This window comes from Ischnura elegans, chromosome 10 (genome assembly GCF_921293095.1).
Source record: "Ischnura elegans chromosome 10, ioIscEleg1.1, whole genome shotgun sequence".
NCBI classification, from domain to species: Eukaryota; Metazoa; Arthropoda; class Insecta; order Odonata; family Coenagrionidae; genus Ischnura; species Ischnura elegans.
The window spans coordinates 51,616,008-51,635,816 of NC_060255.1; the positions used below are offsets into that span (position 1 = coordinate 51,616,008).

Below are 19,809 nucleotides of genomic sequence, written 5' to 3' on the forward strand. Positions count from 1 at the left end.
TCTGACATTAAGAAAATGTATTCCGCTCGCTATTTCATTTGCCTCAGAGAAAAATGCCAGCCATTGATATTCGCTCTCCGTCATTTTCACCCAGGATTGCCACGAGATTATCATATGCAGTGCAGATACGCATGAATTATTTTATGCCTTGCAAAAATTACTTTATAAAGATCTTCCTGGAATGTATAGATCTAAATTCCATGAACGAACAACCGTTAGGATTGATGAGTATAAATGATTTCGATGGCATTTTTCAATAAAGTTTGCAGCGAGATCTTCTCCACTAGTATAACAATACGGCTCTCATCATTGAAATATATCTGCCAAGAGTAGATATAGTATTCCATGTGACATATGAAAATGGATAGTCAGGACGTGTTTGAGGTACAGAAATGATATAATTACTTGCATATAATATAAAATAATACTTGGGAAATAACAAATGTATGCTGCTCGGAAATATATAGATTTGAACGTATTCTTCTAGAATTTTTTGGAAAAACTTTTATGAATACGAAATTCATATGAAAGCACCACTCACTCTGACGACTGTGGTCTCCTTTAAGTTAATTTATCAAAACTTTTTACGCTAGTCTAGCTCCATCGACTTTGAAACATCATTTCTTACCTGGCTCCAAATTTTTTCGTGCTATCTAGTTCACGAAGGCCCACCAGAAAGCGGTCACGTGAAGCCGCAAAAATCTGCTAATACTTACGGCGTTGTGATACTGAAACGGGAACACTTTAACGTGATCTTCAGGTGCTTCACACAGTTAATCGTGTGGAGGTGTGTCTCATTCCTTCGACGTGTTTAAAATTCATTCACGTACGCTATGCCCACGAATGTGCATGATTTTACCGTCGTCATTATCGTTTTGATGGGATTAAATTTACATCTCACGTTCGCGTATGACAAACGACGTCATTACCACTAGGTCTGCTAATAAACGCGCATGTAGATTACTTCCAATGTTCACTTTGTAACAATCGCTCGTTGTACCTAACTATAGAATAGTAGGCTGTGCATTTCACCCTATTTGCGCCACAAAATGAAAGAATTCGCGATTCTTACTTTCTACGATTCTCTTTCACGTAATCATTGAAAAATCAAGGAGTAAAACCAGAAAAAAAAACCCTTCCCAAAATTTGTGCCGTTGGATATGCCAAGGTACGTACAAACTCTGAAAGGTAAAACGGTAAAATGTCCATCCAAGCCAATTTCAGCTGACACCAGAATCGAATTTTCCATTTCTCTGGTACATAAGTAAGAGAATAAAAAAACATTTCCATATCTCAGTATACTGATAAAATGAAAGGCATTTCTTAAGAAATGTTGGTCTATCGTAGGTTTAATTTCATAATGAATAAGTAGCTTACCATAAGACGTTCGGAATTGACGTAATGTCTATAATGCAATGTTATCCGTTCCCATTCTGTTTCTGTACTGAGATTGATACTGGTTAATTCTGATATGATATTCTCCAGTTAAAATATAAAGACCGCCCCATCCTTAACATTTTCCGTGAAATACAGGTAGTCAAAGAAACTAAAATGCTTGAGTTCTTTACCTTTGTAGCCATTGCCTGTTGAACTCGGGCTGTTCACCGGACTTAAGTTACCATTTCGATAACCAAGACGGTTCTCGTCTTCAGAGCGAGTTCGACTACAAGACATCAATCGCCGGGAAACGGCGTGATCATACAATGTTCGCTATGTTTTCCGATAACCATGAATTATCTCGACTCCTCTGACAATATTATGGACCAGAGGCTGACTATACGATGAAATTCGCCAAGCAACGCGGCTCCAAAGCCCAAGTTAAATCCCATCGGCTAAGCCCGTTGCCTGCTAGATATCCTTGAGCACGGTGACCTTCAGACGCCACGGGAATTCTTCTGTTCAGGCGAGTCATTTAAAAGAGTGAGGGTAAGGAACAAACTTCGGCATCGATCCGCAAACCGCCTTCTGAGGTGGGTAACGGAAGGATAAAGTTTGTGGAAAACGATTACAAGCGAAAGACTGCTCGAAATATCTTCCCGTTCTCGGTCATTTTGGCCCAGAAGTATAAGCATGGATTGGTTAGGTTGCTTTTAGGGCACACCATTTCGACGGAAAATTAGTTATCCTCAACTTAGATTAGATAAACTTTGGATAAGTGTAAATTTGGAGTACTTACAGTGTTGATTACGACCAGATGAGAACAGTGGCCTGAAAAAACTGCATAATTCGGGGGAAGTTTTACTAGAATGAAGGGTTGGATAAAACTACACCACATTATTCATTAAATGAACTATCCTTTGCTGAACGAGAAGAGATCTAATTCATATCTAAGGCGAACAATTTTTGTTGAGGTACCTGATGCTGTCTCGCCTCTCTTAATGGTGTTTCATTAGCCGCAAAATGCAACCATTTATTACTTCGCGGAATTGTTGAGAGATCAAGCGTGTGGTGTTGACTTATCTATGTGAACGATGCAATCACTTGAAAGCAGCTTTTCATGTGTGAAGCTAAGGAGAAATTAATTGAACGACTATTGGTTAGTTACATGACTTATAATGAAATGAAAATTTTGAACGAAAAAAAAATACCTTCTCTCCAGCAACATCTTCTCTAAGCTTAAATTGATAATTTTTTAACACGACATTGACAAAACTTTCGTCTCGATTGGATTTCATAGTTACGAAAGGTGGCTAATAATATTGAAAATTAACAGTAAGGTATTATCCTGTCGATAAATATTGTCGTATGAGACTGGTAATCATATGCTGTGGTTAATCGATGTATTCAGTTTTTATCTACGGACAAGCGTATCAAGAAAGTTGATTCCGATGTGATGGTTGCAGATCATTACGCAGAAGTCGTCCCTACATCTTAGATGTGTAAAGGTATATTTGCAACTTTAATTAATGTTTGGTAGCCCAAAAGAGTAAAAATAACCCTGATATGATGCACAAAATGACCTTAAAAAGTGAATACACGTGAAGTTACTTTTCGGAGGCTTCGAGAGAGAAATTACTTAAAAACAAAAGAAGAAAAATGAACTAACTGTCATTCATATGCAGGAATGTAAAAAAAGAACATTCGCGCAAATTTCCTTGCGAAAACTGCCTTATTTCTCAATGTCTTCAATGTAGTGACTAAAAGTGCTGATATTTTACTTGTTTGGAAGAGTAGAATTAATGAAGTTCAATATCATTGAGCTAAGGCAAGAATATGCTAAAGCTCTTATGCATAAGAAATTTGCTCCTTTAAGTTGAGTTCATTAAATTTTTGATGCTATCCAAGTGATGTAATGTAAGTGAAATAATGTATCCAAGCTTCTTATGGATTAGAGTTATCGTGTGATTTTACGTCTGGAATAGAAATATCTTTCAAGGAAGGGTTTAAATTCTAGCATCCTTTGTAAAAACAGAAACATGAGTTTCCCTGTGAATGGTAGAGTCAGTGTACTAGTTTGCTCCAAGGACCATCATATCATCTGCTTTCACCACTAGGAAGCATGTTATTAACGGAGGCTGTGACGGAAAATCATCTAAAACCTGATTATTTTTTTGCATTTGCCTCGTAATTAGGGTGATTAAGTGAAATTGAATCGGAAAAATTGAAGCTGAGTGAATGGAAAGTGAGTGGATGTGGTGAAAAGTTTGGGAAAATGGTTGCGAAATGTGTGTTAGTCGGCAAAAAAACTGCAAAAAAACTAGTTTCGTCAGATTGTGGATGAACGGGTCAAGATATTTTCCGCCTTGATAACAGCTCAGATCCGAATACAGCATCCATGCATACTTGGAAAATTTCTGAAGATGCATGAATATGAGAACGAAAATCATTGAAGTGCGAAATGGTCCAGGGAAGAGCCAACATAGAGAAATTTTCAGGCATCATAAAGCAGCTCTCTTCAAGATTTTCTCCCTCATCAAATTTGAAAATTTTGCTTCATAATTTTCTCAGATGTATTTTTTACTGTCGAGAAACAGGCGAGAGTTTACAACTGTATATTCTGATGCTCTACAATTTTCAAGTTCCTACGCGGTGGGTAAATAAGTTTTAAATAATAATACGCCACCTAAATAGGCACAATACTACCGTTAAGAGAGGTTATTTGTTAAGGTTCCGTGTAAAGTAAACTTTCTCAGGAGAGATGTCGAGGAACAGCACATCAAATGTTAAACGAAGATATCGTATTGCCCACAATTTATACACTAGGGAAATTGAGGCATACATTTTGGGCAATACGGTATACGAACCAGATGTACCAGAACCAGTCTGATACCAGATGATGGCTCTGTGAGCCGAAACGCTCGTACGCATTAAAATGTTGTGGAAAAGTGCTACTATATTGTATTTAAATATGTCGAACTTCCACCATATAACTCCTGAATCTGTTGAACTTATCTTAGATTAACTTTATATTAGATTCCTCCGTAGGTAATTCCTTCAGGGATGATTCCCTCCATTAGGGATTAACTTTAAGATCCCTGAGAACAGACGGAGAGATGGAACTCTCACAGCCGGTAGGGAAACCGAGAATTTTATGCTGCTAAATCGCTGGTAAAGCACCACACTTCCTACATTCATTTTTATAGGTATTTCAAGTACTGAAGGAACAAAAGATTTGGATTATTTTTGAACGTGATCATATTTCTCCACTGTGTTGGGGTGCAATGCCTTTGTTCACTTGATTGAGCGCGATTTCCACCCGCTCGGCGTGAAACAGAAAAATTTGGCGGTGAAGATTTCTCGGGCCTCACACCGATTTTGGTCATCTATGTATATCTCCTTCCGACGTTTCGAGGCAAGTTGCACATCGATACTTCGCAAGGAGAAATGGAGGACTATACCCGGTGTGAGACCCAGGAAATCTTCACTGCCATTGTTCGCCGGTAAAAAAACCGGACATTACACCATAGAAGTATTTTCTTTGTAATATATAAATCGTAAACGAATGGATCTGGTATCACATTGACTAAATCTAATAATAAGTAATCCCGAAATGCAACATCAGAAAGATATTTTGTTCCTTCACAAAATAAAATGTCCACAAAAAAAGAAGTATACGCATATAAAATGCGGAAAATAATGGTCATATTTAAATTTCCCCCTCGCAATCAAAGCGAGACCTCTGGAATCCTCGTATATTATTTCCACCGTCCTCCGTCGAAGATTCCTAGGCGAAGCGACTTGGAGGATGTGGTTTCTCGATCGTCCCGTCGGGGCAAGTCTTTGATTCTAGCCGCTCACCTTAGGCTAACGGCAAAAAATCTCCTATATTTCGAGAGAAAATTGAGTGCCCGGGCAACCTCCCGAGGTCCGTAAACATTCCTGTAACTTCCGGAGGGTGAGCTGCTCTTGAGGACGGGAAAAGCAGCCAGCGCTGGGTGTCCTTTTGGATTCAGGGTCACCGAGTAACACGAAGCAGCCGTGGCGGTGACCTTATTCGAGGACATCGACACAAACAATGCAGACTCAACCCCAACGCGTCCCACCGAGGTTTTCTTCAAATTAGCTTGTAAGTAAAAATCCACTCAGGGAGTTGTGCCTACAATGGACTTCCCAGTCAAAACACTCCTAAAGCTATCCACTTTTGTAGGAACTTGTACGTGTGAAAAATGTACCTCTATGACTCTATGCAGCCAACCGAAATAAAAATGATGAAATCGTCGAAAAAAATGCCGTTCTAGTAAAAGGAAACGAGATGTTTCCATATTTTTCTCATCATCATTAGTCATGTGAAAAATGCATCTCTGTGACTCTATTGATTACAGCAATGTTAAAATTATGATAGCGTTGAAAGAAATGCCGTTCTAGCCATAGGAAACGAGATGTTTCTATATTTTTTCATCATCAGTAGTCAACAATCCTAAGATTGGTTTGACGCAGCTCTTCATGTCTTTCTTCGATCTGCTAGCCTCTCTATATTAACGTAGTTCTTCTCTTTTACATACTTTACAACCTGTCCTATTTAACTAATTCGGGGCCGTCCCTTGTCCTTCTTCCCTTCCACCTATCCTTCTAAGATTGTTTGCATTTTCATAACTAATTATGCCCCATCTAAAATATTATTTGTCCATTACAGAATAGAATAATTAGTTTAAAAATCAAATTTAGAAATGCGGAGCGGAGCAATGAAACCTTTTTGCTGAAAAAATAAAACAGTGGTTTCGATATATGTTTTTACCACAAACATTTAACGTAGGTGAAAGCCGGCAAACACAACCAATACGAAATTCTGTAAATTCAAGGAAAGGGCAATGTCATAATCGAAACGCAATGATAAGTAAAAATATTTTATTTAGAATATGTTCAACTTAGGGATCATAATATTTTCGCGGTAGAGCCTAGGATGTGCCCTTAACAATGATTGAAGCACATTTCCAATCAGTAATTTCCAACGTCAAAAATATGAAAACACTTCCTTTTCTAAATAATATTAAAATAACTTACAAATGCACGCTATTAATCAACGTAATGAAGCTAAAATTACTTTTTTTATCCCCTCTGAGATTTCCCTCGATTACTCTCCAACCAGTGATAACTGGAGTGAGCCGGTAAGAATGCACAGGAAATATAATAATCTTTCAACATCTCAAGACAGATATCAACCTTGATTAGGAGTTCGATTCCTTTAGAATTCCTCAATCCAACACAAGAGATTACGCTGAGATATGACATAGGAGTTACTACTGAGTGAAAAAATTTGACCCAATGGAGGATGAATTGCATTCCCTAAACGAGATAAATTCTCAAACAGTATAAGTCAATGAAATAGATTCGAGAGAGATTAGTTTCAAAACTTCATTTTTTTGATGAACGAGATAACACCACAAAAGAATTCACAAATTTTATCTCGCATTCATATTTGTGCTCAGTGTGCACTAAGATAAACCATTAAACCCTGCACAATCGAAATGTAGCACTATTACGAAACACATTACGATACATTTTGCCCAGAAAGAAAGATTCATTCTCGCTGAGAACGGACCGCAACTGTTTACATTGCTACTGTTACTGGGGTAGCACCTAAAACAATAAACGTTTGATGGATAAATAAGATCGTATACTTCTGAATACCTCTGAGTTAGGCTGTAGCTTTTAACATGAATGTAGGAGCATGTGCAAATATTTTTTACCGTAGTGTTAAGAGGACGTACCTATACCTTCTGCATGATCGGTCATTTTTGGTAACGGGTTACTTGCTTAAAACTTAATGTAATATGGTAACATCTTCAAGGTGTTTAGAGTGGATCTTAGCCAACATTTTCCCTGCATCTCAAATTTGATCTCAGTATTTTCTGCAATTCTATATATTTATCTTATTTAATTTTCATCATCTTCGTGAGGACTATATAGGAGCATGGTTAACTGTCTACATTGTTCCTAGGTCAATACAATGTCCAGACTTCATAATTTGGACGTACGCAGGTTTCCGCGGTGATTACTTGAGTTCAGCATTCTTTCGGACTGCATCCGAGTCCGTTGTCGAAGAACCACAACAGTTTCGCCAGCTCTCCTGCCAGCGTCCTCAGGTGAAGGATCATCATCATCATCATCCTTCACCTGAGGACGCTGGCAGGAGAGCTGGCGAAACTGTTGTGGTTCTTCGACAACGGACGCGGATGCAGCCCCAAAGAATGCTGAATTCATAATTTGGACATTGGCAATTACTGACTGGCAATGATCTTCGATCGATCGAATAAATTCTTTGACTTATCAATGTTATCTTCACTAAACAGTCAAATGTCGAAATATATCTACTCCGTGCATCTTTGCGGTAATGTCAAGGTGACAGGGTAAGTTATAACGGAGTAGTATGCCACGAAAATGGACAAAATACAGAGGGACGAATGCGTCCTATTTCTGGCCATACACAAATTTTCTCTCGCTGAGACTAATCCTTGACTCAACTGAAAACTTGGATTTCTTCATTTTCCCACTGCTCATGTCTAATATTATCCCGATAATGGATCTGCTGTCTCGCGTTGGTAGGATAAGACTAATTGCCTATGAGTTCCAAAGGAAATCGAGTGAAGCGGATTACCTAATGCTTTCCGCGAGAGCCTATGACCTAATACACTGACGGTGCGTTGGCACTCCCCTTTCGTGGCATGCCACGCATTCTCCGCCATGTCATTAGGAAATTTTCGAACTTAACAATTTTTTGACCTTGGGCAAGAAATCAGCTCCACTCTTACTTTTTCGGAGTTGCATGCAGGAGCTGAATCGCTTTGCATGCCTCGTATCTCTTGCCCGCAGGAATTCGTGGACTTCCGCGGTTCCATTTATCGGATTCCTTATTATGCAGCGGTTAAGGTTGGTGAACACGTGTCATCTTGAGGCATGAGTTTTTGTTCTTATCGGCACAAAAATTCGACCGAGCTAGCTCTGAGTAACGTTAATCGTCCGTATACGAGGAAATATGTCTCATTCACGCGTGGTATTAGGGAGAAATTAATGGCATATGGATAACGTATTTAGTAATAAGAATTTGCGCACTTCCTCGAATTTATACACCGGATTCCTATTAAGCAGCGGTAAAGGTTGGCTATTGATAATTTGATGAACACGTTACATCTTTGTACACGGCGTTTGTTCTTATCGGGACAAAAATCCGCTTTGTGCAACGTTAATCCGTCAATGATGAAAAATACCTCGTTCACGCGTGGTACCTACACGGGAATCAACAAAGATGTATGCATGACGTGTTTAGAAATAACGAGGGACTGTTTTGCGTAAGGTATTCTCTTGATAGGCCGCAAAAATCCTGAAATCGATTGAATTTATCCGCAAATAATAAAAAAATGTGTCATTCAAGGATCGATTTCGGTAATAATGTAGTGGCGACCTATATCACGTTGAAAAAATAATGAAGCACTATTCAAGAAACAGTTTTATCTTCGAGAGTCCACTCACAGCCTTAAATAGAGCCAGTTTTATTCGTCGATGTTGAAAAATGTATTATTCACTCATTGTATTTGGGAAAAATAAATAGCCTCCGCATGACATGCTTTTAAAATAACAAAGCGCTAAATGCAGTGTTCTGGTAACCTTATTCTCAGATAAATTATATCATTGGCATTAAATAAATGAAAATTTTCCCTTTAGAAGATGAAGAAAGTCTCAATAACGCATTATATTATAGATAAATCAAATGGGCCACCCCATAGCATGCTTCAGAAATGATTTGGCGCAAAAAGCATTGCTCTTGAAACAATTTTCTCTTAGAGAATACATAGACCTTACATAACTTAAAATTTGCACGAAGATGATGAAACTTCCATAATATAATCTAAGGTTTCAGGCGAGATGGAGTGGAAACGGAACATAATGAAGAAGCAGGAGCAATTTCCACAATTTTAAATTTATTGGTACTACCGGTTTCGCTTTACACCTGATGATGCTGTAAAACGAAACCGGTAGTACCAATAAATTTAAAATTGTGGTAATTGCTTCTGCTTCTTCATTATGAAAACTTTCAAATTGACGCATTTAGCTAGGGAAAAGCCAATGGTCTTAGCATAACATGTTTTTACGAATAATGAGGCGCAAAAGACATTTTTCTGAAAAAATCTCTTAGACAACCCAACGAAGTTCTTACATAAATTCAATCATAAATAAATTGTAGGAAGTATGAAGACGAATATCTCACGCACGACAAGTACAGAACGTACAGCCATTACGCCAAAGAATATTATTTTATCGCGACGAATATTATGAACTGACCTCACGCCACAAACCACGAGGAGAGCGACTTGTCTTACGGTGTGAGAAGCAACAGTGCATCTACCGAGAGGGGTTCAAAGTCACGACCTTCGGACAGAGTGACATTCAAGAGCCTTCGAATGGGTAATAAAACCTAACCTATTTCGTCTTTCTAAGATTACTGTAGGACCTCGCTTAATTTTCGTTTTCTATGATTAAATAGTAGTTTTATTTGCACGGTAGCATGTTCGTGTCCTAAGTACTCTCCTAGTTTCTGGAATATCAGGAACTAAACTCATGTGCAATGCAATTGACGACCGTATGAGAATAAGGATAGAAATCAGGTAAAAAAAGGATCATAGTTAACAAGCAAAAAATTATTAGCATCAAAAGGAACCTTTAGCGACACCGCTTTCAGCCGGAATGATGACGCATATGCGTTCCATTCGAACAGTTATGCAGATGAAAATAAATATTCCAATAAATACGATTTAATTTAAATTCCTGGCATTTCTAGCATGACTGAGCGTCAATCCAAAAGAAAGTCGTGAGTATTACAATCTTAGAATGAATTAGAGAGGTTATACTTAAAAATATCTAATTGACCTTGCTTCTATTAATCTTGATAACGCCCAGCAATACACTTGAAAGATGTGCGGAAAGTTTCCTCCGAGGTTCAAATTTTTCACTTCATAGCTACCAAAAAATAGCTGTCTAAATTCATCATTGTCACGTATATGCAGCTGATTAGAGCTCTCGCAAAGCATACATGCTCAGGGTTTGTGGCTAATGGTTTTGACTTCCTGCAGCATTCCTAAGCACTTATACCACATTATTTAACTAATTTACTAAATAAAATTCATTTTCTAAACTAAATTAACTTAATAAACTTAAGCGGAAAATATGATTTAAGCTTAATTTCCCCCAAAATAAAAAATGGAAACATGTTGTTATATTCCACGTGTTCTGACAGCCAGTTTTAACTATCGTAATACCGCCACGATTCCACCAAGTATAATCGGCGACAATCGGGTTTACTTCGCATTCCTTCAAAGCAGGTAACATCACTTTTTTCCTTATAAGCAATTGCGTGCAATACCGCACAACGCGTGCTTTATTATAGGAGATACACGTTTCAATCCCCAATGGTGTCCAATAAAAACTCAACTTGTTATTAATGGAAACTGCGAGAGATCAAATTACTTGTCACCAGAGAGGTCTAACAATATGGCTATCCTTTCGCATCGATAAAGCACGGCTGGTGGTTGGTATCCGCTTGTGCCCCGCAATCCTCACGTTTCAAATTCTTCCTGAACAAACCGCAAACATCGGTGTGTGGGGAGAAAGGCAGTCATCGGCCGCAGTCATCTTATCCTTCTCGATGTCTGCTCTGCGATGACGCGATTACCTTTCACTCCACAGGCACATGCTCCGAAATGTTTCAACAACTCAGCACAGCTGTTCTGTGGGCTTGAGTCGACGTGATTTTCGGTGTTATGATCTCGCTGAAGAGGTGAGATGAAGGAGGCTGCTCCATGGCAACGCGGTACAAAACCATTGAGCGCAGAATATGTTTTTAAATCACTGCACCCACACATACCATTCACCGATGTTAAAAAGCAAAATTCGGACTGACAGCTGATTATGCTTCATAGACAGATTGCCTTGCTAGTAGGATATATATTAATCCCATAGATTACGTGTCACATGAATCGTGTACGTCACGTAGTGCATGATCATGGAAGTATACTTTAATGCCCACGGATGTTGGTGATGTTTCACCCCCTGGCAAACACCTCCATAGGTGGCTTGCGTGGTAAATGTCGATGCAGAAATTTGGTGTGCATGTGGGGATTCTCTTGCACGCTGGTGATTGATCAACTCCTGCCAAGCACCACAGAGATGACTCGCAGGATATTATGTAGATACGGAGTCACGGGTATTACCAGCAGTCTAAGAGCGTTGTAGCGGCATTGGATATCAGCAACAAATAGTTATGACTCAATTTTACAATAACTCAGACAGTAGTATCGTTAGGAACTAAGTTTTGCAGTCATTGCAATTCTTATGGTCTGAACTATTTTTTAGGAGTTTCTGGCCTAGGCGGTATTTCCATTCGAGCTGAAACCTAAATTATTACTAGAGACGCCGAATTTTCGCGAATAGCGATATCTCAGAGTCCACTTAAACGATTAACGTTTACATGGTCGTGATACAGACTGAATTCAATCGCTAATCATAATCTGGGGGTGTAGTTCGTACGTTTTACTACAATAGTCTGTGCCAATATTGTTGAAATAAACAGCACTTAAAATTGCTATCCGCTAAAATATTCGGTGCCTCTTATCATTTCTAATCGTGGTTGAGCGTCGCTTTTTTTTATAAACCCATGGATTTTAAATATGAATTGACATTCGAAACTGTATGAAAATCCTGGCTGTTATAAACAGCTGTAGGTCGGATATGATAAGGAGCATGTGTTTTGAAAATTTCTCGCGATTTAGCATTCATAATAACCCTCAATCTTTGGGAAAAATAATCGAGAGTTGAAGTTTCCAAAGGTTGGCGTTGGACTGATCGTCATGAACATTCTAGCTCCTCTAGAAGAACCGACGGGTTACTGAAAAGCCTAGCATTCAACATCCTTACATTCAGAAAGGTACACGTACTATGACCTCTTAGGTTTTGGTATGGACACAGGTCGTCCGCAAAGTACGCAGCCTCGTAGGGCGCTCCGACACAACCTTTTTGTAAATAGGTCTATAAGGCGCGTAAAGAATGTAAAAGTTTTTCTGCAAAAACATGAGGATGAGAAAATATAATAAATGCACCGTACCCACGATTATTAAGGCAGTATTTACCAAGAGCGACTCCTACCTGATGAATTTTCGGGCACCGCGATGAGAAATGGGTGACAAAAATACTGTCGCCCAGACGTTAATATTCAAGTCCGAACCACCTATCATTATCGATACAGGTAAGGCACAATTATAATGTGCCTAAAATCGGTGGTGTATAAACTTCCATGGTGCTAGACTCCAGTAGGCTTGAAAATTGCTCGACACTGATCGGAATTATTCCGAAAGGTTTAATTGATTTTTTGCCACGCAATCGGAATTTGATTTGTTTAATTTTATTTTCATTCCGACGACTCACTACGAGGCCTCGTACACCGTAGGTATGATAACTTTAAACACAACAAATTCCGATCGCGTTGCTAAACAATCGCAATCAACTGTTGGGAACAAGAAGCAATCGGAATGACTCCTATCAAGCACACCCCATCCTGCTGTCGGTCGCCTACTCCACATGTCATACCATATCTACACACTACCCCTCAAGTCGCCTAACAAGGCGTGTGGCAGGGGGTATTAGGGCACCAGCCGTCTACATATAAAGAGCAAATGCTCAAGCAAAATTAAGACTACCATTTATTTAAGTCCTTTTTGGTTCGGGGGAGAACGAATTCCCATATCCATCCCTTCAGCAACATATCTCTCTTAATTTATCGCTTCTGTCGGATCTGGAAATATATTACGGCTCTAATAAGATGCTTTTAAAGATATCTTTAATGTTCAAGTAATAAAAGCCCAGGGCGCAGGCAACCCCTGAGTGGCTTCCAGCCTAAAACGTTCAATATCTGTTTAACACTTTTCGTGCGACCGCAGCTGTTCTTGACGATTCATAGCAATTTTATCATCGAAAGATTCAGAAAACATGCTTTCAAGAAAAATATGTGCTGGTTCATTTCGATCCGAAATCGCAATTTGTTGGAATAAATCGACTGATTTAAGGGAAAGATTTTTTTGCGGCGAAAAAAAATCTTCCTATTCAGAAATTCGCTCGAAAATACAACATAAAAAGAAAGGCGAAAGTCAGCTCCCATTTTTTGATGAATTGTTGACGTCTGACGTCGGTGTTTTATTTACTGCACGGATCAAGTTTTGGTATTGTAGCCCGTGGTGTACAAATGGCATGAACGAGGAAAAAATCAATGCACGAAAACCTCCTCGAGCTCTTCGCGGGATAAAGAAAGTTAAAGTTCCTCCACCTTGTAGTAGAGGAGTTTTTAAAAAAATCTCGCTCCCCACCCCCCACAACCACTAGCTTTTCAAACGAGCCACACCTCGTGGCAATTTCAGCCGGGCGGCCATGACGACCGTCTCTCTCAGGCTGGACGGGCAGGAATTTATCCACCTGACCCCTTCCCATGTGAACAGTTCCCCCCCTCCTCTTCCCCTCTCTTCAGAGAACCACTCTTTCCCTGCCCTCATACCCCTCCTTTAAGTTTTCCCTCCGGCCTAACCCGAATGGGCGGGACGACCCAGAGGAGCAAGCCGAAGGATAGGGACATGGGGGAATTTTCCGTGTGCGTAAGAGCATCGTGTGGTAGTACGCCAACTGAGTTTAAAACTTATTATTGTATAAGGAAGGTCTTCTACCTCTATGTGATACACTTCGACCCACCTCTAGGATAAAGAACAGCCTAAATTTAATAGGTAAATTTAGCCTATTATAGCCGGCCTCAGTGGCGGTGGGATAAAGTCCTCGCCGCCAAACAGAATGTCGCTGGTTCGAATCCCGCCTGCGTAAGTTACCGCTTTCCAGGGCATGGTTGTATGTGCACGTTTGAATGTTACCAAGTTATCAAAAAAACCCGATGTAAAGGCCGTATAGTGCTGTTTTCGGAGGGGTGGAAATAAATAAATTAGGAGAAGATTTTTTCTCAGATGACGTGAAACATATCCATCGTTTACCGAGGGGGAATTTTCCGTGTGCGCACGAGGATCGTGTTATAGTTTGCAGACTGAGCTTAAAACTTTAATAATTCCAAAAGAAAGGTATTCCACGTCTACGTGATACTCTGAGAGCAACCTCTATGGTGTGTAGCAGGTGGTGGGTATTTATCCCCATCATGCACTTAACAACATGTCTGTGGTACCACAATTTCAATGTCAACTACGTGGTATAGGTTAGCTCTCCATAGATTAGGCATATAATTCGAAGGACGTCAAAATAATAGAAAAGGAGACCTGAGTTACTATGGCCGATTTGATCGTAATCAATTAAATTGGGAAAGTAAATGAGAGCAGGGAGATTCAAGAGTTACGTTTTCCTGAGAAGACCAAAACGAAAACCATCGAGATTTAAAATTTATTTTTCTGCCTGGTAGGATGGGTACTTCACTGCATTATTTTTCTCATAGAATAGTCCGAAAATACGTTCAGTATTCCGGACACGACCTGAATCTAGCGCGATGAAATGTATGTTTACTTCGTTGGATAACACCCGTACAAGAAAACAGTGTGTAGGGATCGTAAAATGCAGTGTAACTATTACTAAACTTAATGCAGAAATATATTATACGTGCCCATAGGTTCGATAAATATTTCTCTAACGCTGATTTCTTCTGCACTTGTTAGAAGAATTTGTTCGGTGATGGCAAATACCAGCCACCCATACAAATATTATGGATTCACTTATATAGTTACTCAAACCGAAGGTCGGGATAGATAGGTGAGGGTAGAACTCACCCTGGAGTATGCCGTAGGGGTATAAAGTAGGTAGAAGGGCTAGTTACTTCCCCCACGATCCACCTCACTCAATCAGAGGAGATGTTTTGGGGTGATAGATGGCTTCACCCGAGGTTCAAATCCAGAACCCAAGGGCCAGAAGCTGAACACTCAACCTACAAGGTGACGGTTTTTAAAAATACAGGTCCATTAGGACTAAAAATATTAAGTATTTTATATACGCCTTCAGTTTAGGAATCGTATTTGTAAATTTCCGTGGCCTTCAAAATCGTATTCCAAAACAGATCTGCGGTTGACTACTGTTGTTTCTGAAGGCCTGGTTACACGGTACATTTACTCATGCTATGTTGGTGGACCGGAACGGAACATGTGCGAATGCATGAACAAAATTGGAACAGGTGCTATTTAATGTCCATGGATTCGCACAAGTTTGGTGAATATTTACATTCATTCACGCGTTTATACATTTAGACTTTAACTCGTACCAGTTAATGTACCGTGAAACCAGGCATTGAGAAAAGTATTCTTTTGGTGAGAGGTATAATGTCAGCAACACAGACGAATGTGATGGAGTGACAAAAACTACAGCAGTGTGTAGTGGCAAGTTCTTAGCTTAGTTGCAAGTTAGGTAAAAATCGCCCACTGCCATACACCTTTGGGGTGGGTAACTGGTCGAACGTGTGGGTGAGAATCTCTAGTGGTGGCCCTTACCTCTCCTCCGCCTCCAGTAGAATCTCCAGAATAGGTAGGCGAGCCCAGCGAGGACTAGGACCGTAAGAAGGGTCCCGAATACGGCTCCTGCCACACTCCCAGAGGTGTAGCAAGCCGAGGCACTGGCTGCATCTCCCGCCTCCATGGTTTTTTCGTCTTTTTTTTTCTTCACAAGCCTACTCTGGTGATGCACACTCAAGTTTCTCTCCTTTTTGCGTCTTCACGTGGGTATAAAGTCTCCGGCGGGCTCAAAAGAGTTGATTCCCGCGTACGATATACCGTAGTGGGGGATGTAAGAAGAAAAAAAGAGACGTATAAGATAAGGTATGGCAGGAGAATCCACTTATTCCGCAACAGGTGTCATGCCTCGAAGGAAACAAAAGGTTCTTCTTTCCCCCGTCCTGAAAAGGATCCTTTTGCTGCAGAAAGGAGGGCGAAAATCAAGGAAAATAATATCAATGTACACCTCTCGATTGGAGGGGATACCGGTGCATAAGGATACAACACTCAAGTAAATCTTTCTACAGAGAATAAAGATGCATTGAAATTTGTGAAGCACAATTCACCGGTTGGCACGAAGAGGAAAAATGAATCCGCCGTAAAGATGATTTTTTTTAAATCACTCGATTTCGTACTGCTTGTTTCGTTTTTTTCCTTATAATCCTTCTGTCTTGAACTCACACCCCTGCATGTTTGTGCGTGGAAGAAGGGGTATTAAAAAACGTCCAACCCGCTTAGAAAACAGGTTAACAACTTACACATTCACAAACACACCGGAAAAAAACTCATCATCCTTCTTCATTCACTCTTGACCATACCGTAAAGGCGGTTGCGAAGATGCTGTACATATATTTATTTATCTCGTCCCACTCCCAGTTAGCACTTTCGTTTGGATGATATATTTTGTCGAAGGAATCCGTGTGGTAGGGTGGACGATATCCCAAGCGATTGACGGTGTTTTTCTTTTCAGATCTTCCAGGGAACAGGGCACACACTTGAGGGAAGTACGGAGCACAACTCCTACTCAACACTGGTGATGAGGGGGTGTCGGCATGAGGTATTCTTTAGGGTGGGACGAAAACACAAGCAAAATCACCACGTCTCCGTGTTGCTACGAGGACCGCGCGCCGAAGCACCTTACTCCTCTAGCTGGACTCATTGGAACTCTGCGGAGACGACTGACTGGTTTGTTTTGCAGCGCTGGCCGGCGGTTGCCGCGCGGGAGGGGAAATTGGGGTGGGGGGAAGGAACGCGCCAATGAGGTGAGGGAGGGGAGGGTGGAACGTCTTGGAGTTCCGACAGAGGGGAGAAGGACGCTGAAGGCGATGTGTGAGGTGTTCTTTCATATGCATATTCCTGCATGTGGTTGCTGCTTCACGAAGTGCTACTTATAATTAGCCACGACAATTCGTACACTGTATTGCACACAACAGCATAAATTCATTTTCAATTTAGCAATTGGTTACGAAGAGTGCTGAGGTATTTCGTTATTTACAACAAAATCAATTGTCAACAATCATAAGAGTGGTTTGTAACCTGTTTATGCAAATCATTCGAAGCCATCCTCTGCCCTGATAAAAACAAAACTGATAATGTGGAAAACTAATTTGTCCCGTCTACTCCTTCAGGTTTTTAGAATACTTCTCTTTTCTCTCATTCTCCTTAGCACATCCTCATAACTTACTCGGTCGATCCATTTTATTTTCATAATTTTTCGGTAACACCACATTTCGTATGCTTCCTCACTTGACTTCTTTGCTGCTGTCAACGTCCAAGTCTCGCTTCCGTAGAGAAACATGGTCCATGCGTGGCGTCTGATGAATTGCAATGGCTGTTTACAAAAGCTTCTTTAATTTTAGGGTTGTTAGCGATATATTATCTGCAAATAGGAATGACTCTACGGAAACTTTTCTCGGGTTCTCCACCGGTCGATGTTCTCCATGTCTCCCGACGTTTCGATCAACGACTTGCTGTTCATCCTCAGGGGATCTTTTGAAGAATCAGAAGATTCCCTGTGGAAATCAACCGGTGGAAAACCCGAGAAACTTTTCGGCTACTGATACGCCTGGAAAACCTAGAATCATACAGGAATGATTCTACCTTCCCCACGTTAAAACCAAAACTTGAGGGAATGCCAAACGCTAAATTATGGGCAACTTGATTTCACGCGCTTATAAACAAGTACTTTTTTTGAGAAAAAATAAGTTCAAGTGACTAAACCGCAGAAGATTTTTAAAAGTGTATTACCAAACGCATAGAAAACTGTATTCGTTTCGCCTTTTCTTACATTGAAATTGGTTGCTTTGTTAGGATGATGCGGCTCCTCAAACTCGGATGTCTAGCGTTTTTTTTTTACAGATCGTAGACGCAGCTGGTGTTGGTGGGGGAATTGTATACGCCCAGATCAGCCAGAAAGTAGTCGCGAAGGTGGTATCACCTTCCATCTCCTCGTCCTCGGAAGATCGCTTGCATCTCATCAAACTTGGCCTAGGAGGAGGGCTGCCAACTCTCCCGTGCTCAACGCCTGAGTGGACGGCATTTATTCGAAATTATTTACGTCTGCGTAACTGTCAGGTATTCGAGTCGCTTGGGCAGGACTGCAGAGAACTCTAAGCATTACGTGGATATGCAAGTGCATCCGTCTGTCATCGATGAACGTAATGGAAGGAAGAATATTAACCCATTATAACCCAATGTAGCTTCAAAGCAACATCAAAAATGCATAAATTTTCAGCTCTATTTAGGAAATATATAAATTACGTATTTTTTTGTGGTGTAAATGTTGATGACGAAATATTTATCAGCCTCGACAATTATGATCGAGTGCAAAATTTTCAACTTTTCAGAATGAAAAATCTTGAAATTTGATTTCTCTTTTAAGCAGCTATGGGTTATAAAGGGTAAAAAACCGTCTGTTCGAAACGGGTTGATTGCAGAAAGCATTTCATATGCTCATTGAATCGTAAAAATAGGTACAAGAGGAAGGGAAATTGAGACAGAATTCCTGAGTGAGTACTGAGAAAAATTCCAGTACAATTCTTTTTCCTTGCAATCGTATCCGCCTTTCGTCGAGAGTAATGTTGAATATAGAAATTTTGATTTATTATAATTTACGCACAATGCGAAGCATTTAGAGCAAAAGGTTGCATTTATTTTCAGAGAATTCAAAATATGGAAAATGGGAAAGGGAAAGGTCCACAGGATTTCTGTAATATTAATTGAAGAGAGATGATTTCAATGCATTTTTTAATCACTGGCATGCACAGCTGCCTCCTCTTTGAATAAAATTTTTAGTTTCTCTCGGTTGTAATTTGAAACTCAGTACGATTTTCTAAAGACCTTTTTTTCCAGTCACGCGACTTAAATGGACAACTTACGCTACATTCCTTGATGAAGAAAATTCGTGGAAAAATGTCTCTAACATAGAAATTAATTAAATACACCTTTATTATAGGTAGTCGGAGAATAAATAACTCAATCAAATTTATCATGGGCGATCGGGAGCTCTTGAACAACATAATTTTCAAGGAAAATAGTAATGATGGGCATCCTTAACCTTTATTTCTAGCTGATTATTGACCTTTGAGTTGGCCCTCCCCTAGCATGTCCAACGAAAGTGGCCAAGGAGACCATGGGTTAATGTGCCATTCGACGGGCGAACTGTTGCGCTTGAAGTGTCCTCCAGACATCACTCAGAATCTCGAAGTCTCTGAAAATCTTCTTCACCCTCCAGGGAACACGGACCCACGGGGTGTGAAACAAAAAACTGTAGTTACCACGCAAACCCGATTTCGCAATAATTAAGTCTATTCTTCCTCGCTTTTCGTTTACCTCACCTTGATCCTTCTCAAATATCTCTGCGAATGGC

At 40.1% G+C, this 19,809-nt stretch overlaps 1 protein-coding gene across 2 annotated transcripts in view; it reads right to left on the reverse strand.

The window, feature by feature from the left end:
* Positions 1–17,116, reverse strand: part of LOC124167364 — a 150,554-nt gene extending 133,438 nt beyond the window's left edge. For both annotated transcript variants that reach the window (XM_046545372.1, XM_046545371.1), the window contains exon 1: positions 15,942–17,116. In XM_046545372.1, the coding sequence (XP_046401328.1) occupies positions 15,942–16,086 (145 nt within the window). In that variant the 5' untranslated portion in view covers positions 16,087–17,116. The remainder of the gene's footprint in view (positions 1–15,941) is intronic.
* Between the last annotated feature and the right edge of the window lie 2,693 nt (positions 17,117–19,809).